At 35.3% G+C, this 23,480-nt stretch overlaps 1 protein-coding gene across 2 annotated transcripts in view; it reads left to right on the forward strand.

The window, feature by feature from the left end:
- Sec71 (ADP ribosylation factor guanine nucleotide exchange factor Sec71) overlaps positions 1–23,480 on the forward strand; it is a 508,300-nt gene that overhangs the window by 352,801 nt on the left and 132,019 nt on the right. For both annotated transcript variants that reach the window (XM_090371201.1, XM_090371202.1), the window contains 3 exons: positions 9,380–9,515; positions 20,334–20,472; positions 23,305–23,404. In XM_090371201.1, coding sequence (XP_090227327.1) covers positions 9,380–9,515; positions 20,334–20,472; positions 23,305–23,404 — 375 coding nt within the window. The remainder of the gene's footprint in view (positions 1–9,379; positions 9,516–20,333; positions 20,473–23,304; positions 23,405–23,480) is intronic.

The following is a 23,480-nucleotide window of genomic DNA, read 5'->3' on the forward strand; positions in this document are numbered from 1 at the left end:
CCACAACCAGTCAATATCCATTTACTGTCCACCTTCAAACTCACTGAACCAACTTTTCTTCCTCCTCATTTATTCCTTCAACTTTCATTTTCTGGCACAACCTTCCTTTAAATGCATTTTCCAAAAATTAACTGTTGATATTAGAATGTCAACAGTTATGTTCTGTCTTCTCAACCTTCAACCTATGCACAATACTAAATACTTTAGATTCTAACACTTTTTGTGTTTGGGGGTTCTCATTGAAAAAAAAAAAAAAAACTAAATAAAATAATAATAATCATCATTATCATCTAGTTTTTAAAAATTGTGTCCTATGTGGTAAGTTTCCTTGCCACTCTTGCTCCAGCCTTGCTCCTCCAGGGGAAGATTAAAATCTCCCATAATAAGACATTCCTGCTTTCTATTCTATCTGTATATAGAAGCTGTTGTTGAGTGGTATATTTCACAAATCTTCTGCTCTGCAGCATATCCCCCCCCCCCTCTTTTAACTTTTGCATCGAACTACCCCATAGCATACAGATTCTTTGCTAGTATGTATAAGTTCTAAATTTGAGAAAGCCTTTTTCATTCTCTGGATACTTTTGATCAGAAGCATGGGGTAGTTTAAAATGTATTTAGGAAGAATATGCAAAATAAGAATATTTTGCATATTCTTCCTAAATACATTTTAAATACTCACTATCCTGTCCTTAGGTGACATGTTTCTGTTAACCCTATATAAGTGTTTGTCATTGTGATCAGGAGTTAAAATGCACCCATTTTATTGACAAAATTCTTGATGGTACTATTGACACAGTAAAGACTATTCTTGATGGTACTATTGACACAGTAAAGACTGTATTCTTGTATAGCTTAAATTTTGCAAACAAGAATTCTTGAGATATGTACAATTACTTTGGCCCATGTCCTAGGCTAAACATGTCTTTATTACTCCTGTCCTCCTCTCTAAATAGCAGTTTTTCTGAATCCATGTCTCCTCAGAATACTGCCAAAGGCCCTTGCACTTTTGTACAAATGTATTCCATCTTGACAAAATAGATTCCTTCTACATACTAAGCTAGTCTGTGCTGATAAAAATTCCCCTTCACCAAAAGGTTTGCAGATTCTCTGAAGCCATGAGTTAATTCAAAATGCTTTTAGCATATAGTCCCTCTTATCATGCCTGAGCTGAATTGCAGGAAAGCACACATTCTGACTCGACCTGTGGCATTTCTTCCGAATAGTTCTGTATTTATTCAGTGCATTGTCAGTTTGTGTGTATGTTATATTATTAATTCTCACATGAATAAAATCTAACAGTCTGTTGGTAAGGTTATCAATTGTTGCTCCCAACAGTCTCATCGTGTTTCTAGTCCGCCTGTCCTTATTACAAAAAATTTACTGTTTCTTTGACAATGGAATATCTCACGATAAAACTTAATACTCATGAACCAGAGCAGTACACACTTGACTATTCTGTTCTGTTCATCTGTTAATGCACCAAGTTTAAATCTGAGATTAGTACACCCCCTACATTGGGAACAAAGTAAAGAATCATTAGTTGAGTATGATTATCTGCCAGGCTGACCTCTGTTGAAAACATACCACAGGATGTACAAGTGATGACCTCATGGCTTATATAGGAATTGCATATGGCTCCTACCATCTGAGTCATGATATCCATGAATAAAGTATTTGAAATGAACCTTGCAACAGCCATTTTTAAGATAAGAATTAAACTGGCAAAATATTACAAAATTAAATCATAATTTAAATTAACAAAATATTATAGTAATTAAACAGTTATCAAAGCTTTATCTTTTTTTTTTTTTTTTTTTATGAAATCCCCAAACACAAAAGGTATCAAAACCTATAATACTTAGTACCGAGCATGGGTTGTAGGAGAAATATGTGGTGAGGGGGATGCTGGAAACTTTGCTCTAGAGACTAAACATGAGTTTCACCATTTTAAGCCTCCAATAAGCAAAGTGGTGGTATTGCACCGGTTGATGAGAGTCATCTACCACCTAAGAACCTACTGCTGAACTTAAATATTTAATCTTACAAGATACTGAAAAGAATGTAAAATAGAAGAATTAGCTTTTAGAAAAGGTAAGAATTAATTTTCTTTTAGCCAGCAAGTTGCTGATTGTTGGAAAAAGTTTCCTTTTGCCTTTGCAGGTAGTTGACAGTTCGAATAACTTCAGAGGTCAACTGGTTAGTAACCTATGTGAGGAGGGTAGCATATAATTTGTATTTTCTTATCTACTTGTTTTTTTTTTTCTCAGTGCATCAGAAGCCTGTGGCTTCCTTGCACTATATGGCAAAACTAGAATAATAATTATTATTAAAATTACAAAATATCTAAACAAATTAAGGAAAAACAAAAATTAGTCTACTAAACCCAATTTTCTTTTAATCTTCTTCAATTAAATCTGAGTGCTAACTGATATACTTTTGATCTCTCTGACTGCCAACAAATATCTGTAGAGAGTCATGAAAAATATTACGTGTCTTGCCTGCTGAGGTATCAAGAATGAAGATCTGTAATTATGCTTGTGTGGGAATAGCTAATAACTTTTTTGGTCAGCTGAGAGAGATAGAGAATGCTGTGGAAACATAGAATCAATGCCATTAGTGGGTGGATTGCTAGAATTTTTAGCTGTTACTTGAATAGTATCATTCGGATTAATCATTGAACTGTGAGCTAGCTGGTTCACCATCGTGAAGTACATTTTGGCTTGTGTTTGGTTTCCTGAACTTCTGTTGCCATTTTCAGTTGTCCTCTGAATTTACAAATTAATATAACTCCCCCTCCCCCCCCCCCCCCCAAAAAAAAAAAAAACAAAAAAAAACAGGACTTTCAAAAGGGTGCTCCAATTTTAATGGTATATTTTCTGAAATACATGATATACTGAAATGTGTTTGAATGGAAGAATATATTACCTGTGGTAGAAACTTTGCAAAAATAGTTTTTTTTTTTTTTTGAGACTAATCCTGTTGTTCTAACAATCATAAGGTTTACAGATGAACTCCCTTTTCATTTGAATGGTTACCTTAACAAGCAGAATACATATATGGGCCATAGAAAACTTGCAAGAAATAATGGAACCCAAATTGTACACCCAGAAATACATATTGTGGTTTGTTGTTTCTTTTTTTGCTTATAGTATTCATACCATTTTTTTTAATTTATTTATTTATTATTATTATTTTTTTTTTTTTGTGATATGGGGACTGATAGTTGTCTGCATCTCTGTGAGCAATATTTCTATTCCTTCACATTAAGAGTGCTAATTTCAAACATATTTTTTTCACAGGAAGGGATTGGTCTGCTTTCCGCAAAATACTGTGCTGGAGTAATAGGACTTTTCCAGTGACAACCAGAGAATACTCCAAATGCATATATTGAAAACATTTTGACATAACTTCCACCATACAAAAGCAGCTGAGTTCAGAAACACAAAATACATTAATGTATGTCAATTATTTTTATAAATATAATTAAGAAAAATTTGGCAGGTTTTTTTTTTTTTAAAAGATCCTGTTATGTGCTACTGCTGTTTTGATGAATGTATGTTATAAGCATTCACTAGAGAGATGTCAGTGTTACATCATCTCCAGTATTTCCTTATTTTTAGGTATACTTTTGATTTGCATCATTGATTTGGTTGGAAGTGAAAGAATACTAAGTTTAAATTCTGTACAGTGGGACCATCTGATGATGTTACCAACAGCAAATTCAAAATGGGAAGCATTCAAAGAACTTATCATGGAAGCTACTAGGCTTTACATACCAACTAAGAAATATTGTTCAAGGTTTAGGCCTAAATGAATGTCAGCTGAACTAATGAGACATATGGCAGAGAAGAAAAATGCATGGGATACATACAAATTAACACGTGACACAGAAGCCTATGATAGATACAAGTTGATCTGTAACCAAGTTACAAAGGAGGTTAGGCAGGCGAAGGCAGATTACGAGAAATCTTTGGCAAGGGATGCAAAGAAAAACAGCAAAGAGTTCTTTAGTTATGTAAACTCTAGAAGGAAGGGAATGAATCAGATTGGTCCACTTGATATCAATGGGTCAACTGTTGATGATCCTGCTCAGGTAGCTAACAAACTAAATGAATATTTTGCATCGACATTCACACATGAGGTACTATTCAGCGAGGGGAATGCCAGAGGTGTATTGAACTCTGGCAGTAAGCTAGAGAATCTTGTAACAACTGAGAGTAAAGTGGAGGAGAAATTGTTGAAGATAAACACAAGAAAGGCACTTGGGGTGGATGGGATCTATCCAGTTATATTAAAGGAGGCAGCAAAGGAAGTAAGCAAACCCTTAGCCATAATTATGAGAGCTTCCTTGGACTCAGGGGAGGTACCCACAGACTGGAGATGTGCAAATGTGACCCCAATTCACAAAGGAGGATCAAAGGCTGACACAAGTAATTATAGACCTGTGAGTTTAACTTCTGTTCCAAGAAAATTAATGGAGTCACTGGTTAAAGAAGCACTACAGGATCATCTAGACAAGACTTCAGTTATAGCTCGGACACAGCATGGTTTTGTTAAGGGGGAAGTCTTGCCTGACCAATTTGATTGGATACTATGATGCAATAACAAAGGAACTGGATGCAGGGAATAACTTTGATATTATATACTTGGATCTTAGAAAGGCCTTTGATACTGTTGCACATGGAAGACTGCTGCACGAATTGGAGCAGTATGGCATTGGAGGCAAATTGCTGGTATGGATAAAGGGGTGGTTGAGGGGAAAAGGCAGAGAGTGGTAATCAATGGACACTGCTCATCGTGGACTAATGTTATTAGTGGAGTCCCTCAGGGTTCAGTGTTGGGTCCATTGTTGTTTTCTGTATTTATAAATAATATTGATGATGGTATATCAAGCTTAATGTCCAAGTTTGCAGACGATACAAAGGTTGGCAGGGTTGTCATGGACACTACTGACACTATGCTGCTGCAACAGGATCTGGAAAGGTTGAGCAGATGGGCTGAGAGGTGGCAAATGAAGTTTAACATTAACAAATGTAAAGTACTACATATGGTAAACAGCAACCCCAGAGCAACGTATCAACTCTGTGGTACTACTGGACTCAAATCTGTGGTACTACTGGCAGTGGTAGAGAATGAATAGGACCTGGGGGTAATTGTGCAGGCAGATATGAAGTTCTCTGAGCAGTGCATACGGGCTACAAGAGTAGCTCATGATGTATTGTCAATGATATACAGGAATTTTTCTAGCAGGGATAAGGAGGTGATTATTCCCTTGTATAAGGAAATGGTCAGGCCACACCTAGAGTACTGTATACAGGTCTGGAGGCCTCATGTCAAGAAGAATGTAGAGTTGCTGGAACAAGTACAGAGAAGGGCAAGAAGATTAGTGAATGGAATAAAGGGCTGTTATGAAAAAAGGCTTAAGTTTTGCAAATTACAGAGTCTGGAGACTAGGCACCAACGAGGTGATCTGATAGAGGTGTATAAAGCCTTGAATGGTTTGAGCATGCTCAGTGCTGATGGGATTCTTCCTCTTGCTCAGAATAATCACCTGAGAGGGCATAAATTCAAATTGAGGAAAGACAGATGTAGAATAGACATACGGAAATTTGCCTTTAGTCAGCGGGTAGTTGTTTCGTGGAACAGACTTCCATCCCTTGTTGTGGAAGCTGATAGCCTAAATAAATTTAAGGCTCAGCTGGACAGGTATTTCGAACGAACAGAGGGTTGAAGTGGAAGTGTGTTTTTTTTTTTTTTTTGGCTGATGCTGCATAAGCTTGCTTTCTTGCATCATATGCCTCTACTAATGCTAATACAGGTGTTCAAACAGGCTGCTGGAAAAGCCCATGGGCTCTTGTCCATGTTGTTTACCAGGAATATTACCAACAGGGACAAGGAAGTGATTATCCCATTGTATAACGAACTTGTTAAGATGCATCTTCAATAGTTCATGCAAGTGTGGAAGCCTCATTTTTAGAAGGATTTAGATCTCTTGGAACGGGTGCAGAAAAGAGCAACAAGATTAGAGGGTACAAAATAGGTACTCTTACCATGAAAGACTTCAGTTCAGCAAATTGCAGTGCTTGGAAACTAGATGCATGTGATGAAACTGATTGAAGTGTTTAAGGCATTAAATGGATTGAGTAACTAAACGCTGATGGTATGGCATCCTTGTTCTTTCTCAGCGAATATACATAAGAGGACATAAAATTTTATTGAAAAAAGATGGCTGCAGTATAGATGTGAGAAAATTTTCTTTCATGTGGAGAATAATAGGTCACTTGAACAAATTTCCATCTGGTGGTATGGAAATGGGTAGTTTTAATAAATTTAAGGAGTTAGGCAAATTATTAAAGGGGATGTGAGAGAGGAGGTTTTTTTTTTTTTTTTTTTTTTGTTTCTGATGCTGTATAACTTGCTTCCTTGCATCATTTAAATACTAATGCTAATGTTTTGAGCACAGAAATCACTCCATGCCTAAAGCAAACATGCTGGCCAGTCAGATTTTCAATCCATCTGTCTCTTCCATTTGACTTAAAATTACTTGAAAAAATGCATGCTTCACCATTTATCATCCCAAATCTTTAGCGAAAGAGCAACTGATATCCACTAAGGAATAAGAAACAGTCTCCCATGCTGTGGTTAAATACCTTAATGCGCAACACTATGAATGTTGGAATCAGAAAATGAACCTTCACGTTGCATTTGACGTTGTTTCCTTGAATTCCTCCTTCCTCTACTTGAACAGTTAATTTTTAATAAAAGTTCCTGTGTTTCCTTCATTATGCTTTTAATATTAAATAGATCATTAATTTCAAATGTGAGGATCGGCTGCCGAAACAGTGATTTTCCAGGCCAGTTTCTTATCAGTCCTACTGTTTGATGCCCGTCTGTTATATACTGATATTCTCTTCACTTGGCCTGTTCCCAAAAGCTGGAAATCTCTTTCAGGATGAATCTTGTCTAGGGCAAAACTTTTTTTTTTTTTACTTGTCTTACCATCAAATCTACAGTGTATTAGACTTCTGATTCATATTTTTAATTTTTATAAGTTAATCTTATAAAAATTAAAAATATGAATATTATTTTAATCATTTTCTGGAATCCATTACGCTCTTATCTCTGAACAGCATCTGCTGCTTCTTATCAGAGATGTATATTTGCTGTAGAATCCTGGATTCTTAAGTATATCTGGAAATATACCTGATTTCCTATTACCCTGTCCATGTGCTAGTTTCTTGAGAAATTTAATCCTCTCTTCCTTTACCATTCTGCAGTAATTACGGTCAACTTTATGGTGAAACAACTTGGCAGTAAATTTTGACCTTGTTAAAACTGGAATTTCATTGATGATAGAATTCCACCTCCCCGTTTCCAGAATTCACCTGTGTTAATTACATACACAGATATGAAGATACACAGATATAAGATTGTGCAGTCAGATATGAAGTTTTCTGAGCAATGCAGACAGGCTGCCAGTGCAGGTCATGGGGTGTTTTCAATGATATACAGGAATTTTGTTAGCAGGGAAAAGGAGGTGATTGTCCTCTGTATAAGGCAATGGTCAGGCCTTGAGTACTGCGTGCAGGTCTGGAGGCCTCATTTTAGGAAAGATGTAGATTTGCTTGAGCGTGTACAGAGAAGGGCAACAAGATTGGTGAGGGGAATGAAGGGATCTTCTTACCAGGAGAGGCTTAAGTTCTGCAAATTGCAGCAGCTGGAGACTAGGCACCTGCGAGGTGATCTGATTGAGGTGTATAAGGCCTTGAATGGGTTGAGCAACCTGAATTCTGATGGAATTCTTCCACTTGTTCAGATTACGAACCTAAGAGGCCATAAATTAAGGAAGGACAGATGCAGAATAGATGTGCGGAAATTTGCCTTTAGCCAGCGGGTGGTTAATTGCTGGAACAAATTTCCATCTGTCGTTGTGGAAGTTGATAGGTTGGAGAAATTTAAGGAGGAACTGGACAAATATTTAGAGGGGATTGTTTCGTAATTTTTTTATTATTTTTTTTGGCTGATGCTGAAAAAGCTCATACGCTTGCTTTCTTGCATCACATGCTGCTACTACACTCACTGATCACTGAATTGTGACTACCTTATCCATAATGAACTATGCCACATAGCTCATAGTATAAAAAGCCAAACAGCTTCGGTATGCTAGAGCATTGGTAATTTCCATCTGGTCATGAAAGTGAAAGTAGCAGTTATGAGATATAGTAAAGATCACAGGAGTTTCAAAAGGGCACGATTGTGGGAGCTCGTGTGTCAGAAATGGCATGTCATGTTAGTTGCTCATGGCCCACTCTGATGGTTAAGGTGTACAAAGAATGATGTGGAACAGATCAAAACGCCTCCTGTCGACAGAACTGTAAAGGATTACGCAACGTGGATGTTTGTGGTGTTCCACAGCAGATAACCCAAAAGGCACCCTCTCCTCACTCCTAATCATTTTCGACAGCAAATACTGTGGTGTCACAATACACTGGTTGTATACTGGAAGAATGGAAATGAGTGTGCTGGTTGGATGAGTCCAAATTTTTGGTGCAGCATGCTGATGGACACTTGTATGTGGCACAAACAACACAAGTTCATGGACTCATCATGAATTGTACCCACTATTAAGGCAGATGGCACTGGTTACTTAATATGGGGCATGTTTTGATGGCAAGAACTAGGACCTCTGGTGCATATGGATCAATGTTTTCACTGGGAGCCCATGTGCACCCTGCCATGTTGAATTTTTTTCTTGACAAAAACTGGGTCTTTCAAGACAATGCACCATGTAATCAGGCCCACACTGCATGAATGGTTCAAGGAATACAGCGAAGATATAACCACCTTGATTGGCCTCCAAATTTGCCTGTTAATCCAATTGAATATGTGTGGGATATTTTGGAATTGGAAGTGGGGGTGTATGGACAATTCAGTCATCTATTTTGAACTATGGAAAGTCTTGTAGGCAATATGGCTGCAGATCCCTACAGAATCAGACATCTAGTGGAATCAATGCCTAGGCGAATAGTGGAAATGTATTAGGTAGGTGGTCACAATTCAGTGATTATTACGTGTATATTTGCAGTTAAGAATACAAACAGATTCATTTTAAGAAAACTGTGCTCTTGTACAACTGTAATTGTGCCCTCTATTGGATTCTGTTATTAATCATCGAGACTCTCAATTTTTTGTTTTTATCACTGAATATGTAAAAGGTGCTACTGGTCTCTCTTCCAGGGTTCCCTGATTAATCTAGTGTACTACATTTTTTAGGAATATTAAAGATTATTATTTATTTAAAAAATTGTTTATGCAGCCATATACATGTGCTGTTAAAAGTTTTATTTCTTTTTTTTTTATTTTATTTATTTTTTATTAGAAGTCAGAATGGATGACCACTACTTGCAACCATGCTCTGTATGCAATTGTAGATGTGTTCACTCAGTATTATGATGTATTAGGAGAACTTATGCTAGATGATCTCTATTTGCAACTTCACTGGTGTGTTCAACAAGGTTAGCTTCTTTTTTGTTTTTTTAATAGAAGTTAGATGTATTAGATATCCTACTATAATTGGAAATATTTTTATTTTTTTTTAAATATTAACTCCTTCTCATTTAGCATAAAGAAACTTCTGAGTACTTTGTCTTTCTTGCATTTTTCTCATTGAAACAAATCAAATATTCCATTGTTGCAAATGTGACTGTTATGGCAACACATTCCTGCAAGTTTATGCGTAGAGTCAGAAGGAAAATGTGTTCTTTAGTAACAACACAATTTAAAAAAAAAACTAGGTTGTTGCAAAATTTTAAAATTAATTTCATTAAGGCTAGGTTTTATTATGTGTAGTCATTTCGGGTATTTAAAACAATAAATACCAATTTTAAAAGCTTGTAATGCAGCATGAATATTTTTCATGCTTTTTTTTTTTATCCTCTTCAATAATTCTATAAGTATTGTAATTCTTTTTGTAAATTATAAAGATTTACTCATACCTTTTGATAGGAAAATTCTTCAACCCGACACTCACATCAAATTGCTCCAATGAATACATTGTGAAAGGACTAAATTTATAACATGATATTTTGCTTTAAAACATTGTTAATATATATGGGCTTCTTAAAAACTAATCTTGTATTCAATTTCCATTATCCACTCACCACCAAAAGGAAGAGTAAAGCATAACTGATATACATCAACCCGCCCAAAACTAAACCAACTAGCAATATTAGACTGGAAACCGAAGACAATTGTCAAATTTACTTAAAATTACTTAAAATATTTTTGACTAAACTTCTTTATAAGGGACTAGTTATTTTGGTATAATCCGTGCTCACAAGAAGTAAAGTGACACACTTAACAATTTCGACTCTCTTACATAATAAGATTCAATTAAAATTAGCACTCGGCGATGAGATTATTTTTGTTAACCAATGTAAATAGTATTATTTACACATGTGCGTAAAGGTCTGTGAGTCCGAAATAGCGTATGGTCTATGAACATTTATAGAGTTAGCATTTAACTTCATTTTGAGTCGGCTATTAAGAGCTTTGTATATTCGTGTTGTGTTAATTACTCTTGCCTCCTTAAAAAGAAAAACATGGTTCTTATGAATGGCATGAAAGGAAAGTTTAGGTGCACCTGTCCTTTTTGCCCTCACATCGAAATACGCATCGAAAGATAATTTTGGGTAGAACCAATGTAAAAAGAGTTACATTCCCCACACACAATGTTATAGACTATGTTCATTCGTTCGTTCCATACTAACAATTATAGTTGTCTACCTCATATTTAATACTGTGTGGAGTTTACTTATGGGCTGTGCAACAATTTTAAATTTTGTGTTTTTAAAAATGTTAATAAATTGTTTATACCACTGTTGTACATAAGGAACTTTATTAAAGTATTTTTGTGTAATGTTCTCACTAAGTGAAACCTATTCTGATTTTTGTTTTGCCTATCATTGAATACTTTCAATTATACCTAATGTATATCCCCTGTTCAAAAATCTTATAGATTGTTACCTCAATTCATCATTAAGAGATTCCTGTGTAAAACTATATCTATATGCATTATAAAATTGGTTGAAAAGGATACTTCTTTTATAAGTAAAAGGGTGATAACTCGAATAATGTAAAAATTTTCCTGTGTTTCTTGGTTTGCAGTATATTTTGAAATTTATGTTATCGTTGACTTGTTAATGTAAAGTTGAGAAAATTTTTAGATTTCTATCCTGGTTTCTCTTCCTCTAAAGTGAATTTATATTTTCTAAAGTCTCATATATATTTTGTTTAAAGAATCCATGAAATTAATTACAAGGATATCGTCTAGATACTTGCCATAAAATGTTAAACTAGTAATATACGGATTTAAATATAATTGTTCAGTATTGTTAAGATAAATTTCCGCAACAAGGCCACTCAAGCTAAGTCCCATCAGAAGTCCAAAAATTTGTCTGTAAATGTTCGATTGAAATTCAATGTAATTGGCTTGAATGAAAAATCTGATTAAATAAAATATTTCAGTTTTTGGTAACTTGGTTTTATTCAACATTATGGAATCACTGTTAAATCAAATCCTGTAATGTATTGAGTGAATATTTAACATCTACATTAGTATATAATGAGACATCATATAGGGAAAACAATTTATCATCTTTATCTAACTTTTTGTCTTTTCATTTATTAAAAAGTGACTGAATTTTTTATACTGAATTTTAAAATAAGACGTAAAGATTTTATAATATCATATAAATATTACACAAGGGATGCAAAGGCCGAATTTTTGTAGGAGACAATAGGTCTAATCGGATACCCCGTTTTATGCAACTTGATTTGTCCAAACAGGGTAGGTACATTATTGGTTCTAGCTTTTAGATTCTTTGATGTAGCCATTGTAATATAGTCTTTCTTCCTGTATTCTGTATTATACTGTTATTATACTGTTTTATCAAGTTGTCAAACATACTTCTATTTTCCACTTGATAGGTAGAGTTGTCGGATATAATATCATTTAATTTCTCAATATAATCTTTCCTGTTTACGACGACCACAGTGTCCCCTTTATCCGCTCTTTGTATTACAATATTATCATTTTTTTCTTAATTTTTGTAAAGCGATCCTTTCTTCTTTAGATAGTTTGGGTATATTAGGGTCCTTTGAATTATTGATCTGCTGTATTAATCCTTTATTCTTACTATTTCTTAAGCCGTATTCAAATTCAATTACTGTTTGTTTTTTCGGAAGTCGTGTAGGTGGCAGATTATAATTAAGACCTTTGTTAAGGAGATTTATTTGAACCGTGAATAAATTTTATGAAGATAAATTTACGACACTGAGGTTCAAATTATTACTCTGCCTATCTGTGTTATTAAATATAATGTCATTATGTTGTTCAGTTAATTCCGTTACATAATGTTGAATGCTTCTACTGCTATCTCCCTCCCCTCCTAGATATCGTTTCATCTCTACTATAGAAATGTGTGTTACCCTCATAATGTATCATTTCATCTCTACTATAGAAATGTGTGTTACCCTCCGTTTGTGCAACATATCTATTATTAGCCTGTTATTATTTTTTTTTTTTTTTTTTAGGAGCAGTAGCAACTAAGGCCATATTGCTCCGGGGATATGCCGTGGTCATTCCCTGACCTTTCTGCATTCTCCGTATTTGGTGGTCACGGGCTAGAACCCTGGTCTAATCAAGAAGTGTGTGCTACGCACTGCTGCTACTGCCCACCTGAATTATTAGCCTGAAATGAACAGTTTATTTTGTTTCTGTGTCTAGTATTTCTTTCATTTTCTAATGCTTGTTTTCTAATCTGAATAACCAATTTTAGATTTTAGGTAATTCCAATCATTAAAATGAAGTTATTTTTTTACTTTATTTTGAAGGGTTTTGTAGTTGATTAAAATATTTTTTCTTACTAACAATTCTGCCTTCTAATGTCATCCTAACTATTTTTTGTGATGTTTTAAAAGCCAATTTCTGTATGCCTGCTATTCTTTATCTAAGGGTCACCCTCACAAATTTAGGGATTAGATTCGCTCTTAAGCAATATTTAAGGAACCTAATATGAAATTTTTGTGTTTCATATTTTAAGGTGATATTAATATATCCCTGTATCAAATTGTGTAAATAAATATTCTTATTTTTATTTTTAACCTAAACGTAGTTAAATTTACAAGTGTTATCAGTGTGATTATTTATAAAATTAAATGAAGTCAGCGAATGAACGAATAATGAAAATACATATGTGATTTTATAAACGTGTGAAAATGGGCATGGAATACTAAAACAGGAAAGGAAATGTGCAATATTAAGAGTGGGTGTGGTTATTGGTGTGTGTACTTTAATTTAAACCTAACTGAGTCTATGAGTATGATGAATATAGCCAAAGTTTGAAGGGAACAGGATAAACAAATTTTAATTTAAGTGAATCAACATGATTAATTAAAAATAGAGCGAAACTAAGTTGACGAAAGAATGCATAAACGAGATGAGGGCGGAATTTATAAAAGGAGAAACAATTTGACCGGAGTTATTACGATTTGATGAAGTATTATATGAACTTAAGTGGAGATAAAAACAAAAAGTTGCTATAAAATTGGAATGTGGTGAATGAATGTGTCAAATAAACAATAAAAAGTGTAAAGTTGGATGAATAATAAAACTTAAGTTACTCATACATTGCGACGGTGTGTAAATCGAACGAAAGGAAAATGCACTAGATGTTTTCCGAATAATGCATGAACCAGGTTAACTCAATAATTTACTTATGTAAAATATGATATCAATTAAAGTTGAGATTAAAATTAAAAAGGAAATAATGAGTGGATTGTGAGCAAATTGTTAAGTTTCAAAGCAAAAGGGTGAGGGGGCAAAGCTAGTGATAAGTCAAATTAGATTAATTATAAATTTTAGATAATAAAATATAAGGGTAATGAAGCTGAATCCTTCCTACTTAATACTATTTGTAAATTATAAAGAGTTGCTCATACCTTTTGATTATAGGCGCCTCCGTAGCCAGGTGGGAAGGAGCAGCAGTGCATAGCACATGCTTCTTGATTAGACCGGGGTTCGAGCCCGTTACCACCAAATACGGAGGATGCGGAAAGGTCAGGGAATGACCACCGCATATCCCGGAGCAATATGGCCTTAGTTGCTAATGCTCCTAAAAACCAAATAACTAACTAACTATACCTTTTGATAGCAAAATTCTTCAGCCCGACGCTTACATCAAATTGTTCCAATTAATACATTATGCGAAAGGACTAAATTTATAACACAATATTTTGCTTTAAAACATTGTTAATATATACGGGTTTCTTAAAAACTAATCTTGTATTCTATTTCCATTATCCACTCACCACCAAAAGGAAGAGCAAAGCGTAGCTGATGTACATCAACCCACCCAAAACTAAGCAAACTAGCAATATTAGACTGGAAACTGGAGACAATTGTCAAATTTATTTAAAATTACTTAAAATATTTTTGACTAAACTTCTTTATGAGGGACTAGGTTATTTCGATATGATCTGTGCAAGATTAGTTTTTAAGAAACCCATATATATTAACAATGTTTTGAAGGATAATATCGTGTTATATCTTTCACATAATGTATTAATTGGAGCAATTTGATGTGAGCATCAGGCTGAAGAATTTTCCTATCAAAAGATATGAGTAAATCTTTGTAATTTACAAATATTGCTTAAGTAGGAAGAATTGAGCTTCATTGTAATAATATATATATATATATATATATATATATACTTATACATATATTTGAATAACATTTAAAATAGTTGGAAACTGAATCTTTCATGATAAAAATAAAATAAAAAGGTACAGCAAACTCTCATTCTAATTTATTTGTATGGTTATATATAAATATATACTGGATTAAATATTAGATATAGCTTTTACCATTACAAAGAATGAAGTTTGTGTTCCATATACTTCATGATCACTTGTTCAAAGATAGCACTACAATAGGCCTAAAACAAAGTGCCTATTCAAGAGAAAGTGCAGTGTGTTTTGTGGCATGCTTCTATAAAATACTGACTCCTAGCATTGTATACACTAATGCTAGGAGTTTGGTAAATAAATTTGAGGTATTGCTCAAAACATCAAAGGCAGATATTGTTGAGATATCAGAGACGGGTGTCATACAGATATAAGGAATGCAGAACTGGAATTTGGGGAGTACAATGGATACATAAAGGATAGACAGGATAGAAAGGGAGGAGGGGTTATGCTATTAGTTAAGAAACACATAAAATCCAAGGAAGTTAAGCCAGTTGATATCACTGGACAGTGCAATGTCAAGTCAGTTTGGTGTGACATAAGCATTTGGAGATCAAAACTGAGAGTAGGAGTGGGTTATAGGCCTAATGACTCTGATGAGTATAATAAACAACTGTACAGGGAAATAGTGAGCCAGTAAATCAGTCTTATAATGGGGGATTTTAATTTCCCAGATATTGACTGGAATTTGTGGGTTGGTCACTCACACACTAGCAAGGCTTTTGTGGATTTATTGGATGATTGTTATCTACATCAGCATATTTGGAGGCAACTAGAGGGAGTAATACTCTTAATCTGATTATAAGCAGTGATTCTTCATGCATTAAGAATCTGCAGATAAAGGAACCACTAGATGGCAGTGATCACAGTGTGCTGAAGTGGGATTTACTCAAAGAGGTAACTACCATCAGGGGTAAAGGGAAGGGTTTTTACTTTCTTAAAGACGACGATGGTGGTCTGAGACAGTATTTAAATTCTATACAGTGGGACCAACTGATGATGTTACCAACAGCAAATTCAAAATGGGAAGCATTCAAAGAACTTATCTTGGAAGCTATACTAACTACTAACTAACTAAGAAATATTGTTCAAGGTTTAGGCCTAAATGGATGTGAGATGAACTAATGAGACATATGGCAGAGAAGAAAAATGCATGGGACCAGATATAAGCTGGTCTGTAACCAAGTCACAAAGGAGATTAGGCAGTCAAAGGCAGATTATGAGAAATCCTTGGCAAAGGATGCAAAGAAAAACAGCAGAGTTTTTTGAGCAGAGTTCTTTACCTATGTAAACCCTAGAAGGAAAGGGATGAATTAGATTGGTCCACTGGATATTGATGGTTCAACCATTGATGATCCTGCTCAGATGGCTAACAAACTAAATGAGTATTTTGCATCCACATTCACACATTCAGAGAGGGGAATTCCAGAGGTGAATTAAACTCTGGCAGTGAGCTAGATGATTTTGTAATAACTGAAAGGAAAGTGGAGGAGAAATTGTTGAAGATACACATAAAAAAGTCACCCGAGGTGGATGGGATCTATCCAGTTATATTAAAGGAGGCAGCAAAGGAAGTAAGCTAACCCTTAGCCATAATTATGAGAGCTTCTTTGGACTCAGGGGAGGTACCCATGGTCTGGAGATGTGCAAATGTGATACCAATTCACAAAGAAGGATCAAAGGGCGACACAAGTAATTATAGACCTGTTAGTTTAACTTCTGTTCCAGTAAAATTAATGGAGGCACTGGTTAAAGAAACACTGCAGGATTATCTAAGCAAGACTTCAGTTATAGCTCGGACACAGCATGGTTTTGTTAAGGGAATGTCTTGCCTGACCAATTTGATTGTATACTGCGATGTGGTCGCAAAGGAACTGGATGCGGGGAATAACTTTGATATCATATATTTGGATCTTAGAAAGACTTTTGATACTATTGCACATGGAAGACTGCTGAACAAATTAGAGCAGTGTGGCATTGGAGGCAAATTGCTGCTGTGGATAAAGGGATGATTGAGTGGGAGAAGACAGAGTGGTAATCAATGGACACTGCTCATCGTGGACTAATGTTATTAGTGGAGTCCCTCAGGGTTCAGTGTTGGTCCATTGTTGTTTTCTGTATTTATAAATGATATTGATGATGGTATATCAAGCTTAATGTCCAAGTTTGCAGATGATACGAAAGTTGACAGGGTTGTTAAGGACACTAATGACAGTGCGCTGCTGCAAGAGGATCTAGAAAAGTTGAGCAGATGAGCTGAGAGGTGGCAAATGAAGTTTAACATTGACAAGTGTAAAGTACTACATATGAGAAGCAGTAACCCCAGAGCAACGTATCAACTCTGTGGTACTACACTGACAGTGGTAGATAACGAAAAAGACCTGGGGGTAATTGTGCAGGCAGATACGAAGTTTTCCGAGCAGTGCAGACGGTCTGCAAAAGTGGCTCATGGTGTCAATGATATACAGGAATTTTTCTATCAGGGATAGGGAGGTGATTATCCCCTTGTATAAAGCAGTGGTCAGGCCACACCTGTATACAGGTCTGGAGGCCTCATTTTAAGAAGGATGTAGAGCTGTTGGAACGAGTACAGAGACGGGCAACAAGATTAGTGAATGGAACAAAGGGTTTCTGTTACGAAGAAATGCTTAAGTTTTGCAAATTAGTGTCTGGAGACTAGGCACCTGCAAGGTGATTGAAGTGTATAAAGCCTTGAATGGTTTGAGCATGCTCAATACTGATGAAATTCTTCCTCTTGCTCAGAAATAATCACCTGAGAAGGCATAAATTCCAATTGAGGAAAGACAGATGTAGGATAGATGTGCGGAAGTTTGCCTTTAACTACCTAGTGGGTAGTTGGTTGGTGGAACAGACTTCCATCCTTTGTTGTGGAAGTTGATAGCCTAAATAAATTTAATGCTGAGCTGGACAGGTATTTGGATCAAATGGAGGGGTGAAATGGGAGTGGTTTTTTTTTTTTTTTTTTTTTTTTTTTCGGCTGATGCTGCATAAGCTTGCTGTCTTGCATCATATGCCTCTACTAATGCTAAAAAATGATTCAAGTTCAATGTAATTATTGTTTTAGGAAGGATCTGCTAAGTGTTCCAACCTTTTATGCATTGATGGAAAGCTCAAGAAAACTGGAAGTTTACTGCATTGTAAAGGTAATGGATGGCCTTGAATATCTGCTGAAGTTCAGGAGAACATTCATAATGCATTGCATTGCAGCCTAAGAAAATTAATTCTGTGCACTTCACGAGAACTTCAAATTCCAAAATCAACAGAACACATTATATTTGATTATTTGCCTATATAAAATTCAAATGGTAGAGCAGTTGTTACCAACCGACAGACAAGCACATGAATTGTTTGCGACCACAGTGCTTCAGTTAACTGAAGAAGACAACAGTTTCATACTAAAATTGCTTTCCTGACAAAGCAACTTTTCATGTTTGAGAACATATAATTAGTATGGTGTTTGCATATAGTTTCTGAGAACACAGATGCAGTGCATGAAAAAAATTCATTATAGTGTGGAGGACAGTGTGGGATGTGGGCTTCATCATGATCAGATTATTGGTTCCAATCCCTCCCTTTTTTCCCCTTTTTCTGAAAAGAGTCAGTTAATGGAACAATCTGTGTTGACCTTTTAGAGAATTGTGTTTCCACAACTGCAGGAATATCAGCCAAATGATTTTAAACAGGATGAGGCCCTGCCTTATTGCTATTCTTCTGTATGTAACACTCTTGATGCTGTTTTCCAAAATCACTGGATTGGCATGGCGGACCATGGAAATGAATGGCCACCTCAGTCTTGATTTGCCAACATTAAAAACAAGAATAGTTGAAGTCTCTTTGAATTCTTCTGAAATGCTAAATTAAAAGGTTTTAAAAGTTATGGACTTTTCTAATGATGAATCCTGATCTTTGAAGGTCGAGTTAACTTAATGAAGATGATACCCTAACTCTTGCTCAGACAATGAACACAAGGAGACAAATTAAGTGGATAGCTTGAATCAATTTAAGGAAGAATTGGACAGATGAGGTGGGTTTTTTTTTTTTTTTTTTGGCTGATGCTGTGTAAGCATGCTTGCATTATTTGCCAATACTACTACTAATAATAATAGAGATTTTTCAAACAACCTGTATGTATAATCTACATGTGGACTGTTTAATATACAAATTACAGTATTCATGTATAATATACATATACAGCCAGTAACTTGAATTTGCTCCACTCTCCCACAGCATTAGTGTTGGGGGGCGGGGGGTGATGAGAAGCCTAGTGAATGACCTTGAGCTGCCAGTTTTTTTTTTACTCATTTTGTTTTTTGAGAAAGGTCATCTAACAGTCTGAGAAAACATCTTCCTCCAGAAGGTCACTCTTTATGCTAAGGTAAAAGATGATTAATAAAAAATTGTTACTGACCATTGTATTATGATAACATGACAGCAATTCAATATTGTATAAGCACTGGTGTTACAACATTGCTGCTTCTACTGGAAACAGTGTAGGACCTAGGCAGTAAAACCAAAAGTCTGATTATTATCTTGCATTATTGGGCTTCTATTTAAAATATAAAAGAATAATAACATACACGTATAAGTTATAAATCCAGTTTAATGTAAGAATACAAATATATACTAACAGTAGCTTTCGAGACGCGTGTCTCTTCATCAACTGACACTTAAATACAAAAATATACAACGGATAAGTGCAATGAGCTGAGTGAGGCACGTTAATCATGCGTCATTGTTGTTGCACGGACGTGCGCTGCTTTCTACTCCACTGATCATCTAGCATTAAAACTGTTGTCTCTAGGATGGGGTGTAGACGTATGCCTTTCTGGCGATTTAATGCCTTTGGATTGTTTACTATTTTGAGTGACTCTAGCCATAGGCGGTGGCGAAAGTGTCGTGAGTGGTCTACTATTTCAAAGTCGTGTTTGAGGTGAAGATTGTGGTTGGGGTGAAGATTGTGGTTGGTGGCCCAAAAATGTTCCGCGACCGCGGAACATTTAAGTGTCAGTTGATGAAGAGACACGTGTCTAGAAAGCTACTGTTAGTATATATTTGTATTCTTACATTAAACTGGATTTATAACTTATACGTGTATGTTATTATAAACCATGGACCCCAGTACACCAGGTCCATTCGTTACTATAAAAGAATAAATATGCAGTTTTCTCTGAAATATTTCAGAATTTTTTTGTTGTGATTGACTTCCATTAGATATAGCTAAACCTAAATAAGCTTAAAGTGCAATCTTGTCAGTCACACCCAGATTTCTAAGCTTGTTCATTCAAAATATAAAGTAACAAACTAAAATCATTTTTCCCCCCCCTTTTTTTACTGTTGTTAGATTCTCTTTTATTGTGTATGAAAAATACAAAGGTTACAAAGTTAGTAGAAATATTCCCCACACCATGAAACATTTTAAACTAGAATTGATCAAACACTATTGTAAGCTAAGAGTGTTTGCTTGTTTGTTCCCATAAAATGAAAAATTTTTTTCACACTCTTTCAGACAATGAACAACTGGCACGATCAGGCACTAACTGTCTGGAAAACTTGGTTGTTTCTAATGGAATGAAATTCTCTAAAGGAACTTGGAATAATACATGTCGATGTATGTTGGAAATTTTTCGCACAACACTTCCTTCCCTGTGAGTATTAATCTTTCTCTTTTTTTTTTTTTTTTTCTCTTTTCTTTTTTGCATTGTAATTCTGGATAGAAAACTTTCTATGAACACTGTGCCCTATCAATATCTAGACACCTGCATATCTACAAATAACTTTTATTTACAGGAAAACTAAAAATGTGCTGAAACCTTTAGCCTTTATGAAACTGCCTGTAGTCTCCATGGAACACTATTCATCAGTTTTTTTTATAAATTTCCTCTATATTTTCTGCCATTCAGCCTTTAACGTAGCAACCATTTCAGCTGTTTTTTAGACAGTCACTCCTAACATGCACCTGATGATTTAGTTCAAACCAGTCCATCATAATGCAGTCAGTGTGACATTGAGAATTTTCCTGTGCTGAAACAGGTCTGATCTTTCCCCAGTGGATAATGCATTGTCCAGGATGTGTAGATGGACCTCAGCATTCATGGTTTTCGGCAAAACAACCAATAGTTCCAAGCCAAACCGTGAAAAACAGTCCCAGACCATCACACTGCCTCTGACAAGCTTCATCGTTGGGACAGTGCAGTTAGCTTTCTCTGAGCATCTACCATATCTAAGCACAGCTGTTGGACTGGTAGACTGTGTATTGTGGCTCATCACTTCAAAGCACAGCTTTCCATGGGTCTGTGGTGCAAGGACAGTGAGCCTTACACCAAACTAGAGTGCATCTGGTATTAGTTGAGGTGATTAGTGACTTTTGGACAGCGGCACGTCCGAGGTAACCCATATTATGCAGCATCCTGTGCACTGTACTTATAACGTCCCAGTTGTTGTTACTGAGAGCTTGTATGTATGCTTCAACAACCATCTACATTCTGAGGAGACAGTTCTTTGCAGATCTCTGTTGTCACATTCCATAAGCTTCAGAGATTTTTCCAGTCATTTTGTGCACAAGTCCACTTCCATTTGCAGATCACATTGACCTAGGGATCTTCAGTGCAATTTAAATGTCATGTTTGACTGATTGCCTATTATTCTGTGCTGGAAGTCTGTTAACTCCATCAATTGTGCCATCGTACATTCACAATCATGTTACTGTTTCCTTGAAGGCCTATGCAAGCATATTTATAGTTGTCTAATTTGTGGTACCTGGGTAGGAGTTGACCAACTATAAGCGGAGGGATATCCAGATGTTAATGGTAGAGCAGCATATGTCATTGATTGCATTACTGTTTCTCTCTCATCTCATTTGAATATGCTTGCTTACTACAGTATTTAAAGACTCTTTTATTACATCCTGTGAATTTTTATATTTCAGCATAAAAAAAATCAGTATTAAATCTTAATTTAATTATTATAATTTTATAATTAGGCTTAATCATTTATGGTAGTATTTCTCACTCTCTTAATTTTGGCAGTTCCTTTTTGTACTAAAACTGACTGCTCCACAAACCCTCTCGCTAGTTAAAAGAGCACAGTATTCAGAAATTTGCACACCTAGATTTCCAAATGGAAAACTTTAATTTTTTTTTTTTTTTCATTATTTTCAAACCTATAGAAGTAATTAAGTGGATTACCCCATGGATATAAAAATAGCCACAGAGCAACTTTTCTTATCCTTTTGAAAAAAAAAAAAATATCCAAACGTGTCCATCACACTTCAAGTCAGCTTCTCAGCTGACCTGCATATCTTACTACAGGCGCCTCCGTAGCCAGGTGGGAAGGAGCAGCAGTGCGTAGCACACGCTTCTTGATTAGACCGGGGTTCGAGCCCGTCACCACCAAATACGGAGGATGTGGAAAGGTCAAAGAATGATTACCACATATCCCGGAGCAATATGGCCTTAGTTGCTAATGCTCCTAAAATCCAAAACAACAACAACAACAGCATATCTTACTTGCTTCCTCAATTATTTGTCATCTTCAGTTTATGACAAATATGAGATCAGTTACTTTGTTCCTCTGGTTTTAAGCCATATGGGAAAGTTTTAATGGTCAAACTTTACTGTTATGGATTTCAGGTTTTATTTACTTTTCTCTTATATGATTTTTTTTTTTTTTTTTTTTTTTTTCTCTCTCCCTTCATTCATTTCATTTGTTTGGTTTCACTTTAATTAACAGATTGCTTTTTTTATTTATTTATTTACTATTCTTTCTGATATGTTTCTTTCATTGATATTGAAGATATGTTTAACTTTACATGTTTAGTGGGTCTCAATATGGAAGCATTGCTCAGAAAGATTAAAAGTAGCTTTATCCTGAAAACAAGCTATGCTGCCATTCCATTCTGTATTTCATTCACAATCTGTTAGAAGCCACAGAAAAATCACCGAATTCAGTTTTAACACCTATACCAACTGTAGCTTTCAAAAGTAAACACTTTCAGAGAATATGCCATTGCTGTTTGAGTTATATTCAACTCCTGGCTACATCGGTAAATGGTCTTTGAGGATTTTCTGAAAGATTTTTCTTATTCACAATCCTGTTGTTAGTAGTACAAAAGTGGTCCGGAATCTTTCTGTGCAGCTAACAGCTTTTGCTTTCAAACTTTCCACACCAATTGTAAATTGACTTGTGGTGTATGAATGTCAGTGACCAGTATGAAAGTCAAGTTTCATACTGGTCATTGAATTTTTCTTTGCAAAATGGATGATATTTATTGCTTTTACTGAAATCATTTTAATAAAATGTTCCCTATGGATGATGTACTAGCAATTACATTTCCAGTAGGGATTTTTTATGCAGAGTTGGCTTTGCATTAGCACAACCATCAGACAGCCATTATAGGACAGAATTTCATCCTATAATGGCTGTCTGAGAGTTAAAAATTGAACTCATTTTAATTCAGTGTGTTTTTTAATATTGTATAGTCTGTTGACATGGAAACCAAGCAGTAAAGAAAAAGATAAAAATGTGTCTGCTGTGCTTTCTAGAGAAAGGGCAAGTACAGTCGATATAGGGAATCAGCATGTGAGTACTCATTTTTGATTATTGATATTACTGTTAACCTACTGTTAAATTCAGTAATTAGTATTGACACATATAG

This window comes from Mastigoproctus giganteus, chromosome 4 (genome assembly GCF_048544385.1).
Source record: "Mastigoproctus giganteus isolate SK-2022 chromosome 4, ASM4854438v1, whole genome shotgun sequence".
NCBI classification, from domain to species: domain Eukaryota; kingdom Metazoa; phylum Arthropoda; class Arachnida; order Uropygi; family Thelyphonidae; genus Mastigoproctus; species Mastigoproctus giganteus.